Source organism: Saccostrea echinata, unplaced genomic scaffold (genome assembly GCF_033153115.1).
Source record: "Saccostrea echinata isolate AGI-Se365-2 ecotype Australia unplaced genomic scaffold, CSIRO_AGI_Sech_v1 ptg000043l, whole genome shotgun sequence".
In the NCBI taxonomy this organism is placed as follows: domain Eukaryota; kingdom Metazoa; phylum Mollusca; class Bivalvia; order Ostreida; family Ostreidae; genus Saccostrea; species Saccostrea echinata.
The window spans coordinates 3,201,334-3,219,223 of NW_026889792.1; the positions used below are offsets into that span (position 1 = coordinate 3,201,334).

The window sequence follows — 17,890 nt, forward strand, 5'->3', positions numbered from 1 at the left end:
CTTTGGAGTCTTTAAGAATCCACATTTGATTTACACAACTTCCAGAATATGCTGTAGCACACAACGTCTGAAGTTTCTGCTTTACAGCACTTATTATTTTTATGAGGAGTAAAGATATGGACTCGGTAGAGCATATGCTTACCCGGCATTGTAGCTTTCCCTGTAGGGATTTTTATAAAGTTTAGGAATCCAGTTAAGGTACGATAGATCGAACTCACCTTGATTGACTGGAATTAAAGACTAAAATGTGATTTTGAAGACTTTCATCCTGAGATAGTGAACTACATGTATAAGAAGGATTTCTAAAGCCAGAATTAAAACCAAGTTCTTCTAAAATAGTTATAATAATAAGCCTTACAAACAAAGACGATATTGCTACAAGCCTTGTCATCTGGAGCCATAACATATTGTTCATATAGTCTTTCCAATTCTTTTATCACTTACGACTTAGTATAATGGAAGAATATATGGTTCGCATATTGCCTTCTTTCTAACACGTTTTTTTAAAAATATATTTCAAAAACACTTAATTCATTCTGACAAAGGTTCGTCCCTTCATATTTTGCTCAACGTCTGGCATAATCAAATTACTTGTAATTCATGATAGAAATGAAGTTCTGTCGCCAATTGAAAGATCAGGGCTCCCTGTATTTAGGACCTTTTGAAATGATTGCTTTTAGGTCGTCATTTTCAACAACCAGTAATGTGGTTGAAATATTCAATATGGTCAGCTTCTTAATACCCCAGACCTTCAGTTTTGCTTACTAGCATTGTAACCTATTAACACTATTAATATGTTTTAACTTTAAACTTTAAAAAAATTTCTTAAGTCTAGCAAGGTGGAAGAAATCGCACTAAGTATGCATTATTTACTGAAAATTATAATGCATTTATAACCGACAACGATAAAAGTTTTCCATGATAATGAAAAAAATAGTGCATTATTTATTTATAAAAGAAAACAAGGAACAGGTAGCACTAAAGATTTTGCTGGTGTTGTCAAAAACACCATTTACCACAAAATAAATGTTTAACTTCAAAGAATGGTGCTGTAACTCAATCCAAAATGCTTTAACATACCCACAAACCCAGTGATGATTACATTTCAACTTTTCGTACAAAATAAGGACGGGAATTAAAATGTCAAGACAATTAATTGCTAAATTAAATAGCATCATATTCGGTACTGTGTTCTATCGTACAATTTGATGCAAACATGTCGTGTTTGAAGACCATCACGTCATTTAAGATCGACATCTATATATCATTCATCGCTTTGACCTGAAAAATCATTTAGAAATAAGAAATAGCTTTTGGTACAGCTATGCCGAAAATAAAGGATTACCTGTTACTTGCTTTTATACCAATATACAGTGAGTAGTTTGTTTTTCTTTTATAAAGCTAATTTCTTTGAGTCAAATACGAAAATTTTACCATGTTCCATAAGTTTTGATGTAACCTAGAATGTCTTTAAAAACATACACATACATGTATAGAACATACTCTTTTGAAGTCAAATGATTTATGACCGTATACATGTATACTGTTATTCTTATGTAAAACATGTACATAAAATCGGAGATTAAAAAAAATTGTCACAATATGCGAATATGACTAAATGCAATTTTTTCCAAGTATTAGTTTAATTATCAGCTCACTTTCAGAAAAGAATGGAAATTATTTACTCCACTAAATAACATTATTCTTTATAATGCCAAGTTAATTATTAAAAAAAATATAACTATTTGACAAGTACTAACTTATTCAAACTAAGGCTGAGGTTCACCATTTCCATTGTATTATCTAATGTTACATGTCTTCTTTACATAGTTACACCAACATTATCAGCAACGACAACTATTTCTACTAGCATTGTCTCTCAAGTGACATCTACTGGATCTTCTGCAGTTGCGGAAACGACTACCACTCCCATTACTACCACTCAACCGACATCTACTGGGTCTTCTACAGTAGAAGGAACGACCACTACTACCACTCAGGCGACATCTACCGGGTCTTCTACAGTTGTAGGAACCACCATCACTTCAGGTATACACATTGGTCTGTGTACTTTACAACATTATATTGTGTCATTTCTTTGTTCTCACAATTTTGAATATACCTGGGATGGTCCAATATTATTTGTAAGCTGTATTTCAATATTGAATGAACTTACAATAAAAACGCGACCATATTTATTAGAATTTGGTAGGGGATGTTGATAAGAAAACAATAGAGGAAACCACAACTATAAGCTATGTACATAGTTATCCTTTAGACTCACTTAGCTTCTTTAGCCTTATCAATGTTTGGATAAGTATTTAAGAATAGAATTCCTGAAAAGCTTTAACGTAATCCTTTATCGGTAGGGTGTATGTTGCGGCGGCATCAAAACCAGGATTTGTTGTATATATATATATATATATATATATATATATATATATATATATATATATATATATATATATATATATATATATATATATATATATATATATATATATATATATATATATATATATATATTCATTTCTGGACTTATAATCATATGGGAATGGAGCTTTTCAAGAAATTTCATTTGACTATCCAATGCAAAATAGGTCACATAAAGCATCGGAATCATCGTTAGTGATTGCATCTCTGACATATCTGTAAGTTTGATCAATGTAGGATTAATCTAACTATAGAATGTAAATGTTCCAATAATCGCAGCATCCAATGCAAAGTATCACTTCTTCATATCATTCATGTAGGGTTGTTCAATGTGTTACTTACATCCAGTTAAGAATATTCTTGCTATAATTACAGCTTGATCATTCATCTGAAATATGAAGATTGATCTCAAAAAGGATCTATATTACTATCATTCCAATAACAGCGTATCACTTCGCTTGATCAAGATTCATATGTTGATCATCATATTACTCAACCATTGGCTATTTGATTTCAATGAATTTAATTCTACTTTGCATATGAAACAGGGAACCCTATAATGCCACTAGCAGCACTGACCAATCCTATTGAATGTCTGTATATGAATGAATATGTAGTGAACACAACATGTGATCATTCAAACCCCGTAATAGCAATCTTTCGAATATGTTAGATTTTCTTGTTGAAAAGGAAGACAAAAATCTATCATTAAGTCAAAGTCTGACTGATGTTTTTCATACTAATTGATACACTGAATTGTTTACGGGTTTTCCCGTTATTTCCTGATCAGGCCATTCGAAGTTTTTTCTCTGTTTAGCGTCCACCCACCTTTCAAAAACCTAGCTACCTATTCGCAAAAAACACACAAGCCAAAAAATAAAAGACAGACTTTATAGTCATAAAAATGACGTAATTCAAAGGATTTGATTTCATTAATTTATTTTTCATGTAGCAACTTATTTTCTTCAGCAAAATCGAGGTATTAAATACTTAAAATTTCCAATTATGTCATATTATATACAAATAATTTAGAGAGATCGGCAGAAATTTAAAAAAATGACCAAAATAACAAATTTTTGGCCCCTGATTCTGTTTGTTTTTTCTGACATTGGGTGTCAAAAACCAAGGCGCACGCGGACGCTAAACATAGAAAAAAACTTGGGATGGCCTCATGACAAGGAGCACACGGCGTGTGTGACCGGTCGGCAGGGGATGCTCACTCCTCCATGGCACATGATCCTACCTCTGATGTTTTAGAGGTCCGTGTTTGCTTTGCTCCTGATTTGTATTGTTTAAATGGACTTTTGAGCTTGAATACCGTTTCTTATCTCCATATATTTCATCCTTCTAACAATTTTGATAATCTTTTTAGAATACTTTTGGTTCACAAATCAAAGCGCTAGAATTTCGTGCACAAGAGAAGAGGAATATTCAACTAAAACTTTCAAAATAAAGCATTTTTTTTTTATATAGCTTTCACTAGCATACTAGTAGGTGGGTAGCTTTACTAGTTGTTATTTTGTAAATTTTCTTATATTTTCTAAACCCGGTAAGTTTACATTTGAACATGAAATGATTAATACATGTAAGAAGTAAAACAAGCTTTGACTCACCATGTGTTCCTATTTTCTACAAATGCCATTGTAAACAATCATTCAATGTGTTTGATGAGATTGGTCATTACTCTTGACCAGTCATTAAGTCAAATGCTGACTGACGTTTTTCATACTTATTGTTAGGCCAACATTTACACACTGAATTGTCGACGGTTTTGTTCCGTTATTTACCGGTCATGACAAGGAGCACACGGCGTGTGTGACCGGTCGGCAGAGGATGCTCACTCCTCCATGGCACCTGATCCCACCTCTGATGTTTTAGAGGTGCGTGTTTGCTCTGCTCCAAAATTTGTAATGTTTAATTGACATTTGAGCTTAAATACTGTTTGTTATCTCCATACATTCCATTTATGGTATTTGAGAGTTTTGTGTTTAATATGCAAAGTAGTATATATAATTATTCTATTGAATCCAAACAGCCAGTAGATGAGTATTTACGGTAATCAACGTGCGAAAGTTTGGCAAACTTGATGAAGCGTACTGACAAGTTGTTACTGAAATGATAATATGCCTGCTTTACATATCCAAAGGTTTACCACCTATAAAAAAGCCTGAATTACTTAATCATACTAAAGGTTACATACAGAGTACGAATCATGAATGATAATATGCATCACAGAGGCCACCGTTTTGCTACCAAGAATCATATTAACTTGCTGTAAAGATAACCCTCGAATTGATGCTTAAAATATAATTGCTGGCAAAATTTTATAACTGCATCTTGTAAAGTAATAATTTTATTGCATGTCAAGTAACAGATTGACAGTTAAAAAAACAACAGATACATCTTTCAACTTCTGCTAGCCATGATGCGAATTGAAAGAACTACGTGAGAATTCGGAGACTGGTTGCCACTTTCAGTTACGGTATTATAAACTTTGAAAGACCTATACAAACAAAATCTGAATTCTGTACCGACAACATGTCCATCCATAGCAGAGATTGAATATGTTTTGGATCAAACAATCGAATGTCTTTGCTGTATAGGATCATAAAAATATGACAAGTATGCAAAGTAGCATCCGTTGGTAAGTGGTTAAGATGCATTGGCATGTCAAATCCCCTGGTTGTCTGATAAAGTATGCATACATGTAAATTCTGTCGCTGTGTTGTATCCCGGACCACTGAATTATTGAGTTTCCCAGATCCGCAACGCATATTTTTATTATCTTAGAACTATTCATTATTGACTTTACAAGAAACAACATGTTTAATTCTCAAAAATTCGTCATTTTACATGTAAGCCCTGATCAGCATTGTTAAGTACTTTGATGAAAGAAATAGTAAGAGATTTTATCTCGGTCTCTAAAGAGTTCCCAATACAAGCTCTCATTAAAAAGTCACACTTACTGAGTCCCTGGGACAGACATCATAATTCTGGAACCTCATTGCACAGCGAGAGAACGCGACCAAATACATGCAAACATTTTTGGCAACCATTTTAAATATTATAGGAGTTGTAATGACAAGAAATATGGTTTAGACAATGATTAAGAATATATCATACAGTATAAAATTACAAAGCTTTCTGTATCCCGTGGTGTTAGCTAAATATTTAAATCAGCATGATTCCTATCTTCCCCAGCTTTTCAGTACTAAAAGGATGCTCATGGGGTTTTGTTGCTAAATTCTTCATCATAATTTATGTTATATCATCTCATTATTAATATTAGGAAATATTTTAGAATAATTCTAATTGTATGCAAATAATTTTGAAAGATCAAAATAACTATACCTATATGACAAACGTATAGAGTCCATTACTTCATTAGGAAATACATTGAACTCATGAATATTCTAATATTATTTAATCTTTCTTTTAAATAGGTGGCTGTAAAATTGATGTTTTATACGTCATTGAACGACAGTATGACACAAGAAACTACATAGATGACATCAACGGCTTCTTTGCTATACTCACCGAGGGACTTAAAAATGCTACATCGGAAATGGATCTGAAAGTTGGCTTCTTGACGTATGATTATGACGTAGACCACGAGAGAGCTTTTACAAACAATCTAACGCAGGTGAAACTCGAGATTGAGAATATTCAAAAATCGTATTCTTCTTCTAATTATGCTAAAAAGGCACTAGAGTATGCATACTACGAGTTTGTGAAGCTAAAGAATGGAAAACGTTCTGATGCTTACACATACTACGTGTTGCTAAGTGCCGAAATAAGCAGCAGTTATCCGGCGGCGGGCGTAGGATCACTCATCAGAATGTCCAATAAAAACAGATTGTTTGCAGTCGGTAAGTTGAGCTCTTTCTTCGAGAAAGAAGGAAAGTTATGAGTTGAGTTCATCTCAATAATTTGCATTTTTCCCTGTTTGTGTAGAAAAAAATAATGATAAGACTAAAAAGAAACACAGTGAATAGATTTACTAACATTTCTAGGTTGGCTACCCGGTTCTAGCTTGGAAAGTGATCTGCTTGCCGCTGTCGGAGACAGTGAAAACTATTTTGCTATTTACAGTATCAGCAACGACCTTTTCCCTAAAAGACAGGCACTTCTGGAGAAGATCCTTACATGTCCTTCCACCACATCAACACCTGTATTACCAAGTATGTCTATTCGTATTCAGTCACAAGCGGATTTACCATAAGAAAGAAGAAGGTATGGTTTTAGCTTTATTGTGCCCTAAAAATTTAATGTTTTCAAAAAATTTTAAAACTGGCTTAAATATTAGTTGAGTATATGACTGTAATAAATCAAGAAAGAATATAGCATGATGGAGTACCATTCTGAATATATGACGTCATTAATTTGATGCATTTCTCTATTTTAAACAGAAAAAGCCTCAAAATGACCCATTTCAAGGGCTATTTTCCTTAAGAAAATAGTGTCCACAGCCGTCGCCCACATTAATTTTTAGATATGTTGTGTAAAATTCTTTGAAAAATCACATATCTCAAAATCTTTGTGGGCGATGCCTGTGGACAATATTATCTGAAAGAAAATTCCATTGAAAATTGGTGTCTTCTGCAACTTTTTAAGAAAATACGGGAAAATGCACAAGTTTATGACGTCACAATTAGCATTTGGAAGGTCATGTGAGAAAAAAGATTTGTATGATCTTTCTGCATGGAATTTCAATAATTCAAAAAGCACGAGTTTTAATTTTTTACATCACTTTTATTTTTAAGAAAAACACAGGGCAAGATTTGTATTGAAACCGTACCTTGTTCTTAACTGTGTTATGAATGAATGCATTCAATAGTGTCTCATGATTAGTTCCAGAACCAATAAAACTTTTTTAAACACACTTATTTTGTATTTTACAGACTGTAAGCTTGATGTGGCATTCATAGTGGACAACTCGCGTTACACAGACGCAAAGTACACATCAACATTTATCACTGAAGTCTTAGATGGTGTGGATATGTCTGCAGGCAAGGTACGAATAGCAGTTGTAACATATACATCAACAGCAGTGACCTTATTTGATCTAAACGCACACAACTCATCTGATGACCTTCGCCAGGCCGTGGAGAACATGCCAGCAACTTCTTCTTATTCCCAGTATCTTAACGTTGGTTTGGAACATGCACGTGATAGTGTTTTCACCTCAGCCAGTGGAGACAGAGATGATGCATGGAATTATTACGTTTTCACCGGAACTTCGTCCTCAAATACAGATTCAATTGGCAGGGATATTCGAGCTCTGGGAAATTCTTACTTGTTTGCTATAGGTACAGTATTTGTAAAATTCGCTTTGTAACACTTAAGGTATATTATGCTGTCAATCATCAATGTCCTTTATTTATTATGTACCATATTGTTTGTTATGGTAGGTTTTTAATATTAAAAAATGACTATCGTCAGCACAAAATATCACCATTAAAGGGATGTGGTATATCAAAGCATGGTTGTAATTCAAACGTTATAAACTTGTAGCTTATATATCTATATATTTATATTGTTTAGACATTGGGACCACGTACGCTCCAGAATGGAAAGCTACGATAGATACATGTGGAGATGACTCGAAGTATATCTATATCTCTGATGAACAAAATCTTCCAACCATCATAAGTAATATCACGTCTCTTATAACGGCATGTCCTCAGACTCCCAGCGGAACACCTGCGGCAGGTCTCTCTCTCTCTCTCTCTCTCTCTCTCTCTCTCTCTCTCATATCAACACAATGAAATTAGAAAATTTATGCTTACTATTTTTTTCTTGTGTGGTATATATGGTGATAACAAACAATATTCAAGTTCGAAAGTCCATTATTTTAAACAATACAAATCAGAGCAGAGCAGGAGCAGAGCAAACACGGACCTCTAAAACATCAGAGGTGGGATCAGATCCCATGGAGGAGTGAGTATTCCCTGCCGACCGGTCACACCCGCCGTGTGCTTCTTGTCATGTTCAGGAAATAATGAAAAGATCCATAGACAATTCAGTGTGAAAATTATGACATAACAATAGTATGAAACACGTCATTCAGCATTTGACATGATAGATCGTATTTGCTGAAAAGGTCATTATATCGACCATAGAACTGACAAAATTATTACTTTATACTAGACTGTTGATATTCTTGTTTCATCAACTTGTTTGACAATAATTTACCTCATTGTAGAAATTGTTCATACATAGAACATGCTCTTGCGTATCGAATCAACCGAGAGATATAAACCCTGTATGCAGATATATATGGTATATTGCTGCATAAGTAAAGGAAGTCGACGATTGAAAAGTTAAAGTCATCACGTTTATCATAAAGCTTAGTTGTTAGGTTACCAATAACGTCTTTTTCCAGTAAAATATCCAAATATGAAACAGATGTGTCAGACTATATAGTATCTTTTATTTGAAGCTCACTGGGATATGTCGTGTCGACATATGAATGGATAGAACTATAGTTAATTGATAATACGTCGTCGATATATCTAAATGTCGAGTTGAAGGCCACGACAAGTGTTTTCTTCTTCTCATCACAAGTATAAGATTTTGAACAAATTCTGCTTCATATGAATACAAAAATAAATCTGCTAATAAGGGGGTACAATTGGTACCCATGGAAATTCCAAGCAGAATGTTGGAGGACCTGGTCTCCTAAAATCATATAGATTTGTCGATCAGAAACTCAGGCATCCTTTTAATATCAACTTCAGAGTACTTCTGTGTACAATCAGAATGTTTTTAACAAAACAATTTTGCAAATGACCAATGACAAGGTATATAAAATAAATAGTTCATTTTTATTGAAAAAGCAGCTGTCAAAGATGTCAAAAATCCTGGACTTAAATTTATCGTGGGGAATGGTTGTATATAGAGTTGAAAAGTCGTAAGTTTTAATGTTATTGATTTTGGTAAAATATCGTGATTTCAAATTTTCCAATAGTTTCCTGGAGTTTTTAAGAATCCACATCTGATTTACACCAATTCTCTAATATATTGTTGCACAGTACTCCTGAAGTTTCTCCTTAACTGCTGTTAATATTTTATTGAGGAATAAAGAAAGAGGTTTGGTAGAACATTTACTGGAACCCGCTATGTATCTTTGTTTGTAAGGAGTTTAATGAAGTTATCCAATATCCATATCCAATATGGATATGGTAATTCAAATAAATTTAAATCCCAGTTTCTCTAAAATACGATTCAAATAATGAGCCTTACAAACAAAGACAACGTTATTACCTCCTTTGTCAGCTTGGACAGTATATACTTATTGTGTAATCTATTCAATTCTGTTTTCACTTCTGAATTCTTGAATATAGAAGAATAGATGGTTTTCATATTGCCCCCTAAATCGCTAAAAGCGATACTTTAGCATACATTTGATACATTTAATCCATGCTGACAAATTGTCAAGGTATTCTTTTTCATGTCTAGCCCATCGCTTGGCGTAATTTTCCACTGAATTGATAATATTTATGAAATAATGACGCCAGTTGAAAGATAGGGGTTCCCTAAATTTTGGCCCTTTTAAAATAAGCGATTTAAGATCCTCATTATGAACTAGGTTTACGTCACCAGTAATAAAGTGTCCATATAGTTGTAGGATAAAGAAGAACATGAGCATGATGGAGAACTACGTTTTAGATGTTCGATATCTAGGCTCTTTAAAGTTTTCTTGTAATTAAAATTTTTGGAAACAGTAGTCGATCCAAATTTGTAAGAATTGCAAGGTGAGTCTTCATCTTGGAATATTGTGGAATACAAGACTGGACCCTTCTGTGAATAAGAATATTGCTTATATTAACCGCGTCAATTCATTTGTTGTCATATTGAAGTTTATGGGAAAACGGGTTGTTTTAGCTGTATTTTCTTCCATAAAACGTGGCGGTTTAAAAAGCCTATGATTTGCAATATTTATAATTATAGATCCGTGTCTTAATTCTGGTGTCAATGAATCCAAATATGAACTTTCTTTGACCTTTTCAAGAAGACTATTTAAAAGTGTCAAAGGGACAGAGTAAAGTTTGTTGCGAATGTGATGAAGACCGAACTGTTGATTTATATTAGGTAGTAATAAAGAAGACATCGTGAATTAAAAGTTTATTGTAAGACCGATGTCCATGACTATGCTTACGTCTCTGTGTGTGGCTGAAAAGTCCGATCACATTTATAGTGCTACACTGTGGACTGGAAAGATTCTCAACACTATTGACATTTTCAATACATCCATATGGAAAGGTCGTGCCTAGTTTTCTAATCCAATATTCGCCGCGGTGTCTACGGAAATGTGTATCAATCTTTACTTGCAATATTTTTTGTTGCAAACTTTCAATTGTTGTTATATATACCAAAGCGGTTTTGAAATATCTCACCGGTTAAAAAAATTTGTTTTTTTTTTTAATTTTGTTGATAAACATTCATTAATGAAGCTTTCATGATTCCTTTCAGTGTCCCCTTTATGTAAAATAGACCTAGTATTCCTCTTGGATGACACCACTGGCATGTCAGCCACGGAATTTGAGGACCAGAAATCCTTTGTCATTGACTTGATGAAGAGAATCAATATTTCCGATGATGGTTTCAAAGTAGCTGTAATGACCTACGGAGACGATGGCTACATGGTATTCTCTCTGGACCGATACAACACGTCAGCAGATATACAAACTGCTATCCAGAATATTGCCCGGGCCAACAGTGTCTATGGACGATCGTATAGATATGCAGACAGAGCCATAGAGTACGCGTCAGAGAATGTATTCTCAAAGAACAATGGAGATCGGATGGATGCATTGGATTACTATGTCTTTCTGACTCACGGCTATGATTACGGTGATATAGAAGATTACGTGCCTGTGCTGACGTCAGATCCTAACAACGAAGTCTTCATCTTAGGTTTGGTCAACTAAGGACTAAAATTTACCTCCAGTAGATATATATTTGGTCTATTGTTTGATGCTCAATTTTGACAGTCTAATCTGTGCATAGTTTATTATTGAAAATCAAAACTTCTTGTTAAAATAAATTGAAAGTAAGATGTACATTCACTTGTGAAAGCAAATTTCAATGTATTTATATGTCTTCATATCCTGATCTTGGCTAATCTTGATTTTTCTCCAGTGATAGATTACTCCAGTACCACGACTTACCGATCAGCGGTGGACTCGGACCATTTCTTCTCCTGGCCATCCTTCACCAGTCTGACCTGCAATAACCAAAACTTCCTGTCAAACTTCACCAACTGTCCAACGTCCACTCCTACTACTGTTAATATCACTACGCCGGGTAAGAGTCAACAAACTGGTCACTTGTAAAGCAATGGTTTAATTTAACAAAAATACGCACAGAGTTCCCTTTTTTATAAATTATTTTTTATCATGTTATACAACGATTTTGTTAATTTTGGAAGATAAATTTTGCTTTTAAAAGCAGTGTTGGAATTGTTATCTTCAGTATACATGTAATTGTCAATTTCAGCAGTAATCTAAAAGTCTGAATGTAGTAAGATTGATAGTTTTACCTTGAATATGAAAATAAAAAAAAAACTTTACTTATTTGAAGATTGCAAGTTAGACGTCCTATTTATAATTGAAACAAGTTCTTCGTCGAAGGATGAAAACTTCCTCTTCTTAAAATACTTCTTTGCTAACCTCGCATCTCAAATAAACGTATCACCAGATACTGTCAGAATCGCTGCTATAACGTACAACAGCGACGAAACAACCATTTTTCACCTTTCAACGTACTCTACTGCCACTGAGGTCGTTTATGCACTTAAACAAATTCCGGATGAAAAGACTGTGTCAAGCAATAACATTGACAACGCCCTCGCTTATGCCGAGACCAACATCTTTACAACAGCCAACGGAGATCGAGCTGATGCCGACAACTTCTATGTGTTTTCTGTTGATGGCAGTCGCTCAGGAACGGCAACTCAGGGGCAACATATACGTCAGAATCCGACCAATCATATTTTTGCTATAGGTATCTATTTATTGCAATGTATTAAGCTTACCTATAGTGCTTATTCCACTTAATGTGTTTTGTCAGGTATTTTTCCATCCATTGCACTTTGCCTGTCTGTTACATCCTGTCTTTTTTCTCAAGGACATTGTTATAAGAGTTACAAAGATCTCTTTAAAACTGATCCCTTACTTTTTCTCTCAAAATCAGAATTTTTATAATATGAATTGTATATCAAAGTTACTAGTATTTTAAACAGATTGTCAGAAAGTATAGTTTTAGATTCCTTGAATATTACCTTGCTATAATGAAAAAATCTAGACATGTGTCTATTAAGCCTGAAGAGTTGGGTTTTGATACATATATGAAGCGATTTTGCAGTCCTTTTGTAGATGAAAAAAGCTTCAAGCACAACGTGGTATTTCAAAGAGTATGTCTCATCTCTTAAGTATAATTAGCGGCGGTAGTTTGTGTCCGCTGTTTTGGGCTCTGTCACTAGTTATATATTTGAACATGACTACTAAATAAGATAAAAGGTCACGATTTCATTAGAACTCAAACACAAAAGTACTAGAGTAGCCATTATTATTTCAATGGGCTGAATTTATATTTAATTCTGTCATTAGTTATCTATGGAATGTCATTTTCCCGTATTCGCAGTTTAATTTCATGTAACAGTAGCTGTATTGATTTATTTTCCAGACATTAGAAGTGGCTCTTCATCAGAATGGAAGAATACTGTTGGGGATGAAGAAAAGTATTTCTATGCCTCCTCTTACTCCACACTTTCATCTATAGAATCTGACGTTCTCACAGCCATCACAACATGCCAGATAACAACAACAACTACACAAACAACAACCACCACACAGGTCATTACAACGACACCTGAAGCTACCACGCCAACAGAGACAACTAGCACAACAACAACAGAGGCTACCAAACCAACAGAATCAACTACCACGACAACATCTCAGGCTACAGCATCAACAGAGCCGACAACTACAACTCAGGCTCTTACATCAACAGAGCCGAAAACTACGGCTCAGGCTACAACATCAACACAGCCAACAACTTTGACATCATCCCAGGTTACCACTCCAACAGAAACAACAATCACGACAACATCTCAAGCTTCTAAAACAACACAGCCAACAACTACGACAACTTTTCAAGTAACAACATCAACAGCAACAAGTTCTCAGGGCACCACAACGGCAGAGCTGAAAACCACGACTTCTCAAGTACCAAGATCAACAGATTCGACAAAGACAGAAACTCAAGGAACAACAGTAACAGAGCTAAAAACCACATCTCAAGGCACAACATCATCAGAGTCAACAACTTTGACATCACAAATTACAACATCAACAGCGTCAACAACACATGTAACAACTTCAATAGGGACAACAACTAAGACAACATCTCAAGCTACCACAACAACACAGCCAAAAACTGTGACAACATCCCAAGCTGTCACATCAACAGTGCCAATATCAGTATCTACTACTTCACTATTAGATACTACCACACAATCAACAACTGGTTCGGCATCTACAACAACAGTAGCTCAAACTACCACAAAGCCTCCACAAGCAAGTAAGACAACCCTGAATAAAATTCTCACAGCAACTTAACTTACAAACTCATTAAACGGTTACACATTTCATTTTGTGACAAATTGTAAATCATTTTTTATCACCAGCTTCCAATATTTTCAATTTGTCTCTTTTAGAATGTGGGAAAAAATCAATGTCGTACACTGATTTCAATTCGCTTAAGTCTGGTGTAGACAATGACGTTGGTAAGTATCACGTGTCTTTTCTACATAAATGTAGACCTTTTTTTTATATCTGTGCATCTTAATTTTGCATTGTTTTGTAGATAAAATGTATTTATTGGCTGATGCTACTTTCATCATGACTTGCTGCGGGCGGATCTCAGAATGGGAGATCCACCACTCCGTTTCCGGTTATCTAGATTTAATAGTCTGGAGACCGACAGCTGTTGGCAAATACAAAATTGTGGGATTCAATTCAATTTTAGTCGACGGTTGGTGCCCATTTATTAACCAATAATGCGAAAGAAAAAGAAAGAAATGATAAAGAATATGTATCTTTGATTTATGTGGAAGCTGTTTAAAACAAAGTTCATTTTCATTATTTTCTAATAGGAGCCAATACCACGAATTTTTCTGTGTTAGATAATGAAAGAATAGCTGTTATATCAGGAGATTTGATTGGATGGTAAATACCTTTAACAGAGAAAATAAAATCTTAAATATCTTAGGATATTTGAAATAAGACTTTGAATCCTAGGATATTAATTATATCCAATATTGATATACATGTAGCGCAAAGAAAAGAAAAAAAATAATCTAGAAAAAACAAAAAAAGAACCAAAAACAATAAAATTTGATTGATGAGTACATAAAATTTAGAATTACACATTTTAAAAAAGAAGTCACATAGCAAAGTATTACGTACAAAAATATGTGAAACCATTTTGTCGGACTTTAGGCGCTGCATCGCAGAAAATGTAGTGACGTATGGAAATTGTGCAGGATCCCCGGGGTGTCCGACCAAAACCCGGAAAGCTGTTGGTGTCGGTAATCTGGCAGCTGGGATTGAGTTTGACTGGGACAAAGACTCTACCACCCTGTCAGGCGTGGCTTATGCTGTCAGATTTACACTAGAAGACAGTATGGACAAACAGTTTGCTCAAATTTCTCGGTCTGATAAAATGGTCCCTGTCTACTTTTTGTCAATTGAAGTAAAACATTCCAATATTCATTTTCTTAGATACACCTATCCAGTTCCCATCACAGAACATAAGTGTTAGGGATCATATTGAGGCCGGTGGCTATGTGGCGGATCTACGTTTGGAGGGCGTGGACTATATGGAAGATGTTACTTATCAACTCCTACCTGATGCAATAGATCCCAATCAAACATGGACATATTTCACAGTAAACTCTAAAGGTAAGAAGCAGGGGGAACAGGGGGGACTTTAATTCATTCTAGATCCCATTCTTAACAACGTATTTAAACTATAACTTGATTATTTGTTGGCAGGAAGAGTGAGAACTACACGGCGCTTGATTCAGTCTAGGAACTTAAACATGTACCATATGACAGTAAATGCAGAGGATTCTTGTGATAACAAGGCCACAATATTACTCGAGATCACCACTCAAAACTGGGTAAGACAATTTTCAAAGTTACTCCATTCGTATATTTTCACTTTATGGAGACGAAACTTTTATTTTTCCTTTATTTTATTTTATCTCCATTTTATTTAACTTAAGCAACATAGACTGATACAATTTTTTCATTGACAAACCACGTAGATGTGTTAATATAACTAGAAAACCACAAGTCAGTTTTAAAAGCAAAGTTTATCTATAGAAATACCAAGAAACTTTTTTTAAATGGTTGATTTAAATCCCCCAGAAATTTTGGATTCTTAAATTTTCATTTCTGAAGATGCCAGAAAGCGATTGTTGTAAGTAACATCAGTTTACTTAAACAGTACCGCAGGTTGAATTGAAAAGGTACTTCCAATTATCATTTTACATTTTAATCTAGCTTAGATGCATGCACCTTTAACAGAGTGCATTGTACGTACCTTGCTTAATAACTTTAGTGCTAACAACTGTTTTTTTTTTTTAGCCTCCCTTCATACATTCCCTTCCCAACTCTATTTCAATTGAGGAGGACACGCCCCCAAATAAAATCATTTACACGACCAATGTCACCGACGCATACGGTGACCCCGTGTGTTGCACTTTGTCCAATACTCACCCACAGACGTTCAACTTTAACGTGACGAATGACCCTTCCGGCTCCAGCGTGTACCACGTGACGACCACCAGCATAGCTAAATTTGTGTACGATGACTTTAATTCCTATCTGGTGTACATGTGCTGTGATGATACTGAGGATCGGGCCCAGGGAATTCTGACAGTGAACATCAAAAAACCAATCAAAAAGACGGTGTACAAGCCACCACGTAAGCTTTGACATTCAACTGACCAAAATTAACAAATCTTAATTGCATCAATTATAGTTTTCTGTATGCACAAGACATTATATAATCTTCAGTACTAAGCAACGGAAATCATTACATAAGCTACACCTTTTGATTATGATAAGAATTTTCTTTTCTGTTTTGCAGAATGGTTTTTTACCTCCATCATTGCTGCGTTGGTGCCTATTACCATTATCACCTGTTCCGGATGTGGGCTATTATGCCACACTATGTTTGCAACCTAATAACTCATGTAAAGTAACCACAAAAGTTTATGTAGAAATACCGCCCTGTAATGCTCAAAAAGTGTTATGGAGTCGTGTAACTGAGTAAAATTGATAAATTATATAGAGATTTCGAGTGACCAAAGAAAGTATCCATGATGATAGCTCTATTGAAAGAAAACTGAAAGTATGCTATATAGCTTTATATTTTTATATTCTATTACAGTACAGTACCTGGTATGGTTTATGTACCAGAAATCTGCAATTTGAAAATTAGTGCGAATGTACCGATGCCTTCTTCCGATGTTTTTAGAGGTCTCTGCTCTGCTCACAATTTGTAATGTTTCAATGGACTTTTGAACTTGATTACTGTTCGTTATCTTCGTATTACATTCCTTACATTTTAAAATCTCGACCTTACAAGTACATACAGGATAGCGATAATGTCATCCCAAAATATTTTCGTAGCTTCATCATTCATTCATTCAATGAGTCTCTGTCACACGTAATTTCTTCGTTAAATATAAGCCCGATATGATATTGAAAATCTCTAGAAATAATCACTTGAATCTTGGAATTTGAACCTACAATTCGTATCCATGTATGTATTTTCGTTTTGAATCACGAAAAACATCTTTTCCCTAAATTTTTAAAATCGTTACTTTTAACAGCTCCTATTGTAAATAGTTCTTTTCTCCGTGTTACATCACAATTACAGGGAATAAATGTTATTTGGGATTTCATGAAGTCACTGAATCAGGAGTTAAAAATGTAAATCCAAGCGATGTTAGATAATTCCTGAATCCATCGAAATGGCATAAACATTTCCTGTATTTCTTGAAATCTATTTTTACAATTATTCCTTAGGCTAATGGACTAATTTCTAAGAACAATTTAGTTTATTTGCAGTGTGAAATATATTTATTCATTTGAATAAACTAAATTTCCCTGCACCAAGCAAAAATACTATGGAATTGAAAATTTTAGAAGCGATTGGTCACACCCGCTTTCTGTCGCTTTGCAAACAAGATCATTGTATGATCATAGAATTGACTACTAATGAGATGTTGATACCCTTGAAACATTAACTTGCTTGATTTTAGGAGTCTTGGAGGTTTTAACACTATGTACGGGTATTTGTTGTGTATTTTAACGTAAATAAGAAAATTTGATAGAAAAGTTGAAGTTTAGAACATAGCTTGCAGTCAATGTCTTTT

General features: G+C 34.5%; 1 protein-coding gene across 1 annotated transcript; it reads left to right on the plus strand.

The window, feature by feature from the left end:
- The first annotated feature begins 1,324 nt into the window (after positions 1–1,324).
- On the plus strand, positions 1,325–16,709 carry LOC133201214 (mucin-3B-like). The gene is made up of 18 exons (XM_061337008.1): positions 1,325–1,373; positions 1,831–2,049; positions 5,877–6,302; positions 6,447–6,614; positions 7,335–7,742; positions 7,978–8,145; positions 10,909–11,352; positions 11,578–11,742; positions 12,019–12,441; positions 13,123–14,019; positions 14,156–14,224; positions 14,305–14,472; positions 14,594–14,666; positions 14,940–15,121; positions 15,222–15,401; positions 15,495–15,622; positions 16,092–16,431; positions 16,597–16,709. The coding sequence occupies exons 1-18, from the start codon at positions 1,325–1,327 to the stop codon at positions 16,692–16,694; spliced, it is 4,605 nt and encodes a 1,534-aa protein (XP_061192992.1). The 3' UTR covers positions 16,695–16,709.
- Positions 16,710–17,890: the final 1,181 nt, after the last annotated feature.

Bases quoted from the DNA above. Each gene is read 5' to 3' on its own strand.
- LOC133201214 (XM_061337008.1), top strand. From the start codon at position 1,325: ATGCCGAAAATAAAGGATTACCTGTTACTTGCTTTTATACCAATATAC. The intron at 1,374-1,830 runs GTGAGTAGTTTG...TTCTTTACATAG, and splicing joins TGCTTTTATACCAATATACA to TTACACCAACATTATCAGCA. The intron at 2,050-5,876 runs GTATACACATTG...TCTTTTAAATAG, and splicing joins AGGAACCACCATCACTTCAG to GTGGCTGTAAAATTGATGTT.